Source organism: Amaranthus tricolor, chromosome 8, assembly GCF_026212465.1.
Source record: "Amaranthus tricolor cultivar Red isolate AtriRed21 chromosome 8, ASM2621246v1, whole genome shotgun sequence".
Classification (NCBI taxonomy): Eukaryota; Viridiplantae; Streptophyta; class Magnoliopsida; order Caryophyllales; family Amaranthaceae; genus Amaranthus; species Amaranthus tricolor.
In genome coordinates this window covers 29,887,715-29,897,539 of record NC_080054.1, presented here as the reverse complement: position 1 = coordinate 29,897,539, position 9,825 = coordinate 29,887,715, and the positions used below count along the sequence as shown (strand labels likewise).

General features: G+C 27.9%; 1 protein-coding gene across 1 annotated transcript; it reads right to left on the bottom strand.

Moving 5' to 3' along the window:
* Nucleotides 1-1,001: 1,001 nt before the first annotated feature.
* Nucleotides 1,002-3,069, bottom strand: LOC130820629 (uncharacterized). The gene is made up of 2 exons (XM_057686077.1): nt 2,437-3,069; nt 1,002-1,567 (listed from the first exon to the last, which is right to left on the bottom strand). The coding sequence occupies exons 1-2, from the start codon at nt 2,855-2,857 to the stop codon at nt 1,551-1,553; spliced, it is 438 nt and encodes a 145-aa protein (XP_057542060.1). The 5' UTR covers nt 2,858-3,069; the 3' UTR covers nt 1,002-1,550.
* Nucleotides 3,070-9,825: the final 6,756 nt, after the last annotated feature.

Below are 9,825 nucleotides of genomic sequence, written 5' to 3'. Positions count from 1 at the left end.
AAGCCATGAGAGAGCTATGCTCACATGCTGGACTGGCCTGTGGTCATGTCTATTCTTCCTATAGCATTGTTGATGCAAGAAACTGCTCACATGGTTTGTTTAGTTGAAACATTATCCACAACCAGTTCTGGACACCATTCACAACTAGCAACGACAACATATACATAAATGATAAGAATTGTACGAGCTTATTATTCCCCAAACGCTTCGTATATAGTAAACCATAAACTACCCAACAATTACCGTTTCCTTCTAATCGCCTGGAATATAGAAACAAACTTAAATGCTACGAAAAAAATCATTTACGTGATTATAGGAGACATCTATAAGAGAACCTTAACCCGTGATAAACAGACAATACTCACTTAACTATCGAGGCAACTGACGAAAAGTCCCAGTCATAACCAAATAGCCAAAATATCAAATATCAAGTTTTAGCCCCAACAAGCATACATTCCTCTTTTTGCCACTACATATGCTACAAATGCCAAAATGCTGATACAGAAACTACTAACTACTTGTATATTAGAACACAAGAGAACTCCAATTTATTCCTACTGTACTTTTACTTTCACAGGCTTCCTACATATGGTTGGAGTTTTTGCACTAGAGAACAGTAGAACACTAGAGAAATATCAGTGCCCTTGGTAATTGATTTCTTACATTTGGTAAGAATTTCTGATTCCAAGAGGATTTTCCATTTCCAATGCTTGCTAAAGAAGTGTACCAAATAATTTTTCAGATATATGATTCCTAAGTGTAAATTCAGTGGTGCTAAGTTTAACCAGTAAGCAACTTCAAAGCAAACAAGAATCTGGTGAAATGATATGATCGCAAAATATAAGTTCAGTTGCACAACAAAAAAATGACCAGAAAAGGAAGCTAATTCAACAAAAACTTCATCAATCAATCAAACTACATGGAGCAAGTGCGAGTAATATGCACATCGGAACAATTCATATTATCAAACACTATGAAACAAATACAGAATATAAAACAAATGATAGCAATAATTAGTATAGAATAGAACAATTAAACTAGAAACGGTACATCAGAATACCCATATTTTGTGGTTTGTATTAACAAAAGATTTGAGTAACTTAATATCCTAATGTTCTTAGAATTCTGAAAACATATTCTCTCTGTTTTCTTTCTCGGTAATCTCGAAGAATAAGATCTATAGATGATAACCCTCATAGCCATGGCTATAATTTTCTCTACAGTGGGGATCATTACAAAGAGCAACGTTTTCAGTATAGATATTGAACATTTTTAAGATGAACGAACCTTCATTGTTCTTGACATCAAAATAATATCAACTGTAGTAGGCAAAACTCAAGCAAACAAAAAAAAATTATCCCCTTTTGCATGAAGCTGCCATATTCACAAATCCTTGCGACAATAATCAAACCAGTATCTTGACGTTCCATAACCCAATAATTTTACGGCTTACAGCCATTCCCCAAAAGCATGAAATCAGGAGAGCCAACGACTATGAGACCTTGTGTTCTTTGCTGTTGCAACCATACCTCTGAATGCCACAACCATCTTTACAAAAACTTCCATGCTGCAATATTACATGTTAGGGCATCAGTAGTGATACAATTCTTAATAGGAACAAGTCAAAAAATGCTTCAACTTTAAACCCTTCTCTCTTACCTGATCTCTTGTTTCAGATTAGGCCACAAAGGTCTTAGTAATAAATTTCCATTTATAGCTTGTAATATATCTCTTAAGACTTCTGCCTCAAGAAAAATTTACAAGGCTCCCATTACTCATGCCCTTACAGTACTTAAGTCATTATCAACAATTTTTCTCAATATAATTTTTTTACTCATCTAAACAATACCTAAATCATCAAAACAAGATATATAGTGTCAATTGAGCTTAAGACTGCAGCTCTACAAGGGACTAATAATTGCTCTTTCCACAAAGGATATACCAAAATCAATCTCATATTCACAATTCCTCCAATCCCTAAGCACACAAGGAATAAAAACTCAACCAAAAAGACCTCTAATGTCATCCATTCATGGAATGAGTAGCCAATGTGGTACTCACAACTATAAGACTTGAATGATATCCAGGTTGAAGATTATAAAGGGAGAATCGAGATTTCTTATACTTCCTTATGTTCTTCATTTAACAAAATTCCAAGATTATCACACTACTATATGCATATCACATCCATCGGCAGAAAAACAGAGGTGCTTCGATAAAAACAAGTCATTTTCTAAATAGTAAATATGCTTAAGGGTATAGAGATAAACCATGTCTTCAATTAAACCAACTGTTTCCTGATAAATAAATCAAGCATTATTATTCGGGTTACAATGAACATAATCAAAAAGTTCTAAAAAAAATATCACCTCTATACAATAGGAGTAAAATCCAAATTAGGAATTAAGGTATTTAGTTTTATTAGAAAAAGCATACCAGGAAAATCCTTCTGAGGAGAACACGATGAAGAAGAGGTAGCATAGCAGAGAAAAGTTCTTCCTAAAACCGAAATAGTGGTAACAAGGCCGACAATATAGAACACCATAACTAAACCAATAACCCAAGGCAACAACATAAACCCTATAAAAAAAGTCACCAATCCACAAAGCATCAAAGTAAGTGAAATCCCTAACATCAACGATGCAAATCCCGCCGCCGTTAACTGGGACGGAAACCTATCGGAAGATGATGATGACGAAGAAATCGGAGGTTGTGAGGAAGCGAGAAAATTGGATAAATTCAACGTCGACGGCAAAGGAGGATCACGTAATATGTTAAGTATTAAAGAAGAAAAATCGTGTAAAACCCTAGATTGTTGTTGATGATCATGATGATCATGGTGATTTAGGGTTAACATTTTGAATGAATTGAAGTTTGGGTTTGGTTATAAATTGAATTGACCCCGGAAAATTATACGAAAAACCTAAATAAATTGAGGGAAAATAATTGGGTCAGAAATGAAGAGAGAGAAAGTAAACTGGAAAATGGAGGAAGCTTATCCGGTGACGAATAGGAGGAAAACGAAGTAAGAAGAAAAAGGGGAGAATGTGGGGGCAAAAAGGGAAAAGGGGAAACTGAAAATTGACACTTGAAAATAATTATAATTATTTAATTTACACAAAATTTTGACTTAGGCAGATATCTCTAGTGGGTTGGTCTATACATATTCAGCCCATTAAAGTGATTACTTATAATTTTAAAAATAATTAATCGGAAAAATAAGCTAGTTATATGAGTTCGTCTTGTGGTGTGATGATTTCGTACAAAATGAGCTGATTTAATTTAATACTTTATTATTGATCCTGATTCTTACTCTTGATCCTTGCATCATCATATCTACTATGAGATTTTTTTTATCAAATGGTTGTTAGCTAGAATTGTTGGCTATAGTAGTTGATTAATTTTTTCAATTGAAAGTATTGACTTAAATGACAATTGTTTAAGGTAGTTGTTATAAAAATGTGATAAAATAATTATTGGTTGTCGGTTGTGTTATTAAAGAAAAAGGTAAAAAAGCCAGAAGCTAGTAGAGGGAAAGTGAAGGAATCTATATTAATGATTTTAAAATAAACATGTATATATTAACTCTATTTTTGGATATAGACTAGGATGAAAGAATGAGTAGGGAGTTAAACGAGAATCGAATCCAAAATCTTATATGAAAAAATAACAATCTTTAGTAGTAGAATAAAATGCAATATAAAATAAGAACAATAATTATGGTAAGTTTATACTTCTAAATCACATGAGTTTGTTATTAATTGAAAACAACTTTTTTGTTAGTGTTGTTATTAATAATAAGGTTGTATACATCTAATCTCCCAACTCACATCATACGTAAAAGCCACTTAATGATATTAGGATAATGTAATGTATAATAGGCTAAAGAAAAGAGACAATAAAAACAAAACTCCCATTTTTCATAAAGTAACTATATGCTTCAACTAAGAAAAATCCGATAATTAATATACTAATTGATATAATTGCAACTTACAATTCAAATGTATTCCTTCTTTTTCATATGTTATTCTCAAATAAAATTTACAAATTTCAGTGTCAAACTTTAGCTATTCTCATCGATCTATAAGAAAAATCATATTCATATAGGATTTTGATAGAATCGTCTCAATATATATTATCTAAATATCTAACTTTTTAAAATTTCTAAAAATTTACAATTGAAATTATTAAATTTTTTAAGGCAAATATGAAAAACAAATGAAAATAGAAAAAGTACAACTTGGACCAAATTTATCAAGAAATTGGAGCAAACGTGGAGGTGATGGATAGAACACAAATTGGAATAATATTGTGGACTATTTATAAAGATGGTAGATAAGTCAAGAGATGTACATTTTACTCAATGGAATTAATAGGGCCGGGCCTACTTAGATGTGGACTCAAAACATTGATGTGATCTTGTGATTGGCATGATCTTTATTTTATTTGTAAATTTTAAGACTTTTTCTATTAAAAAATAACGTCTCAATGAATAAGTATTCCAAACTCTAATAATATTGTCTATATATGTTAGACTAACAAAACAAAAGAATCAAATAGCATCATTGAAATTGGTTGTGTGTTAGCATCAAATCATCATATCGTAAGTAGTTGGATGTTTACATAAGACTGATCTTACTCCCTTTATTTCTTTTTATTTGTCCACTTTACATTTTACACGTATTTTTTAGCAAATTTTAAGCCTTAATATCTCTAAGTATTCATCATAAAAAATTTTAAAAATTATAGATTAAAAAACTTTACGTCAAGACAAATTTAATAGGATCTTACATGAATATATTTTATCTTCAATATATACTTCAAAGATCTAATTTAAATTTATCTCTTAAAGTGAACAAACTTAAAATGGACAAACAAAAACAAATGAATGGAATATTATTATCATCGTTTTTATCATAAAATATTAACGATCTAAGTAGTTTTACTTTAAAATTGTGTAGATAAAATAACTAGGATAATAAGAAAAAATAAAAAATTGACATGGTTTAATAATAGTCGAACAAAAGAATTTACCTAAATAAAGTCCAATAAGATATACAATGATTAAACATACAAGACATAAAATGCATAAAGTGAAAACAGTCCACTTGCTCCGTGACTAGTTGGATCAATTTTGATCTACAAAGCTTAGTCCACCAAAAAATTATTTTGTATTGTTAAAAAGTCATTAATTATAGTAGCCTATTTCAATTCATTGAAAATATTGTTAGGTTTATATTTATTGAATTCAATTAAAAAAAAAATTAGTGTAAATGAGTTTAGTTCAATATTGATAACTTTTTAAATTTTTTAAAGATAAAATATCTTGAGTAACTAGCAAGAATGATTGAAAATGCTTATATTTATGATAAAAATAACAACACATGCACTAGCATTGATAGTTATGCAATGCAAGGAAGTTTTCACAACTCTAACGTGTTATTTAGCACTTTATTTTGAGTTTCTGACATATATTTTACCTGATTTGTTTGTTTATAAGTTATATAACATATTCAACTGGTTTGGTCTCCTGAGAGACGTCTCTTACTCGCAGTCTATTAAAGATACTTAAATATATCATTAATGCCTACTTACCTCATTCTTAATGCCTACTTACATTATCTTTAATATCTACTTATCTGTAATGCCTACTTATAATGTTCTTAATGCCTACTTACAATATCCTTAAAAATCCTATTTATTATATCCTTAATGCATACTTACGTCATCCTTAATATCTACCTACATCATTTCTTAATGCCTACTAACAATATCTTTAATGTTCATCGAGTAAGCGTACAATACTTACAATATCTTAAATGTCTGCTTACAATATCCTTAATGTCCACGGAGTAACTTACACTATATTTTCTTTTTGGGTTCACCCACTCAGAGATCATCTCTACAACAATTTGTGTATATATATTGTTAACAACCATTTAGTTTGTATTTTTATTTACATGATCATTTACATGAACACATTAAAAAATATGTATATAATCATTAAATTTTCTATTTATATTTATATAAATTAAGAAATAAAAATTTCAAACATTACAAGAGCATATATAGATACTAATTTACTTATAATTTGATGAATAAGCTAATATAACAATTTTTTCTATAACTTATTCATTCGATTATTTTTGTCCTTAACATGAAAATTGAGAAGAATAAGGGTGACCATGAGTATTTGGACTTCTTTTTTATTTATTGCTCTTCGGTAGTATTTTCTATCTTTTTTGTTCAACCCATTCACTTTTATTGTGAATCACAATGAAAACTTAAAATTCAAATTTAAAAAGTTTATATTTAGAAAGTATATATAAAGATGAATCTATCAAAATCCTATATAAATATGTTTTTTTATATAAATCGATGAAATATTATAGTTAAAATTTGACATTAAATTTTATAAATTCTATTTGAGAACAAAATATAGAAAAAAATTAATTTCACAATATAAAATTCAATAATCAAAACAATTTTTTTTTTTTACAGTTAGAAATGAATTCCTCAGTCCCCACTTAGATGAAACTTCTGGAAGGATTTAAAAAAGAAAAACAAAAGTTGTTCTTGGAAGTTGCAAGGAATTTCAATAAGCGGTCAAATAAATTACTCCGTCCTGCAAAATTAGAGCTTGTATGAAATCATCTCAAACATGTCTATATATAAGAAGCTAAAACAAAAAATTAAATATTTCATATTTAAATTTAATGTTTTAAATAATTTAGTTGCACTATTTAACACAATTCAGAACAGTTTTATATTGGAACCGTCTTAAATAAGAAATTATCAAATTTTACGGGGTGAGCCGAATTTTCAAAGGGTAGTTTTACTCTATATTGAATCAAGGAAATCGGAGGAAAAGAATAAAAAGAATTTTTATTATTTGGGTAATAATTTTAAAAGGAAGAATTTGAAAGAATGAGATGTGAATAGATTTTCTTTCTCAATTTTGTTAATAAACAACTCTCTTTGAAAACAAAAAAAACTTAAATGAAAAATCTTCTCTTCTTCTCCCAAGTCTATATATATACACGAGCCAGAGTTCAAAAAAATAACGGTTGTAATATAAATAAAGTACTTCCTCTGTTTTCATATGTTCTTCTCAAATAAAATATACGAATTTTAGCGTTAAATTTTGACTTTGATTTTTCATCGATCAATATAAGAAACATATTCACGTGAAATTTTGTTAGTTTCGTCTCAATATATACTTTTTAAATATCAACTTTTTATAATTTTTATAAACTCACAATTAAAATTATTTAATTTTAAAGTTTACATGCTAAAAAAGTAAATAAGAAGAACATTTGAAAATAAAAGCTGTATTAATTTATATATTCAAAATGCGTATAAAACATTAAATATAAATGCTTACATTCTTAGAAATGCGTTCGAGACGGTGGGTAATTATGAGAATTAAAAAAAAAAATAAAAGTTTTAGTACTGAATTATCCTTTTTCATTCAAAAAAAAGATGACATTTGTTGGCCTGCAAAATTGGAACCATGATGTGTATTAGATAGCTACAAAGTTGAACACAAAATTGTATTTGCAAGCGGTGGATTTGAATATTTAGTTGCTCATCTTTCTCTTTATCTATCTTTCTATCAGCATTATATGCACACTATGGCAATGTAATAAAAATGTATTGTCAAAATGTAAAAACTAAAAGGAAACTTTTTAATTTGTTATCATTTCTTATTAATCTATCTGAAGAAAATATAATTATGTCGAATCTTAATAATTTTATTTTAATATATATTGTTTTTAAATATTAATTTTTTAAATTTTTTATAATTAAATCATTTAATTTTTAAGTTTATATTTGGTGGGATGGGAAGAAATAATAAAATTAATAGCAAAACGAAGTATTTCCTAGAATAATGGAAGCCAAAGCGGTGACGCTTGTAGTTCATCTGTACGCGGTACTAAAAGAATTATTCTTGAAGAGACAATTCACGTGGGCTAAGTCTCACCCAAAGTGGATCCACAATATATTTTAGCGGTAGGTATTATTTATTTATTTTTATTTACATTTCCATAGCAATATATACAGTTCTCCATTAGTATATATAGACATACATCTATAACTAATTTGTGTTCTTATTTTTAGGGTTTAAGGTTTTCTAACTCCATAACACTCTAATAATCTAATATAACCACTATTTACAATTCAATGCAGGCTTAGGCTTGGATTTATTTCATATGCAGAGCAAATACTATGAAAAGGTATTAGATTTGATTATCACATAATCTTATATCTTCTCTCGTCTTATAATAATAATAATAATAATAATAATAATAATAATGTAAAAAAATATATTAACTATTGAATGCTTCAATTGGAAAATGCAATCTCAATTTGGGTGAATGGCAAATTCTATCTTTCTCCCAATTTTATTGGATCTTTTTAGTTTTTTAGTATTTATTATTAATTGTGAAGTAGAAATCTTAAAGCTAGTGTCTCGGATATATATATATATATATATATATATATATATATATATATATATATATATATATATATATATATTTGAATCTCTTGAATATGTGTATTTTTCAACCTTGAATATATATAATTGAAAGAAGATTATGTAACTGTTTTTATTTTGTTTTATTTATATTCATAGAAGATAGATATTCACTATGATATTTTAATTATTATATATTATATTTATTATATATAATATAATAATTCATAATATACATTTGAGTATTGTTCTATGCCTATTCTTTAATTCTTATTATAGTTTTTCACATTTTTTTGCCTTTGAATTTCCGTTAAATTTTGAGTAATATGTTATAAATTTAACCAACTAATTTATTTTGTCTATCTTTTTATTTAGATGTGGGGACAGAGTAGAAGTAACAAGTGTATTTGCAAGGAACTTAAAATTTGTAAGTACTCCAAATTGCCTCTTTATCACAAGCTTATTTTTGATGATTATCAAGGGCTGTTGCATGTTCCCAAATCCAATGCTTAATTGTTACAGGTATATTTGGGTGTTTGTTATAGTCTTAGTAGTATAAAAGGAAACATAATATTGTATTAGAGTATGAAATAAAATAAAATAAAACTTCTCATCTAGATTTCTTCTCCTCTCCTAAAAAGTATTTATCTTCTCTCTTATTTTCTTATTGGTCGAGTTTCAACCAACATAACATTAATTTTAATTTTAATTTTTTCATCCTATCCAATATACAATTTTAATAGTCGTTATATTTAACTCAAGATAACACGTTTACTTCGAATACTTTTGATTTTAATAGTTGTAATATTTTTATTTTTCATCCTATCCAATTTACAATTTTAATCTTTAATATCTTTGTTTTTATATGATAAAAAATTCAAAAAAATTGATATTATTAAAATATGCATTAAAGACGAATCAAATAAGATTCCACTTAACTATGTTTTACTAAACTATTAAATATATAGTAGTTAATGATTGTAGCAACTATTAAAATCCAGAGGAATAATTATATTATTTGCAATAGAGTCGCATGTTTGTTCGAGTTGAGGGTCTTGACTCTGGACTTATTAACTCATACCTTTTGACTGAAAATCATTGGAGGGCAATAAGAATTTAAAAATGATCCATATAAATGAAGAAAAAATATGTGGACGGTCACTTTGGACGAATAATTCGTTGTCGATTTCAATTAAGACTTTGACATTGTTGTCTCATTCTTGTATAATAGAATGATATCGAGTTCGTATTCTAGTATTTTAGGTCGGTAAAACCTGAATAATTCCAGCCGAGGAGGAGATACCCATGATTCCGAGATCACTGGATTAGACCAGTCTTGCTCATAG

Bases quoted from the DNA above. Each gene is read 5' to 3' on its own strand.
- LOC130820629 (XM_057686077.1), bottom strand. From the start codon at position 2,857: ATGTTAACCCTAAATCACCATGATCATCATGATCATCAACAACAATCT.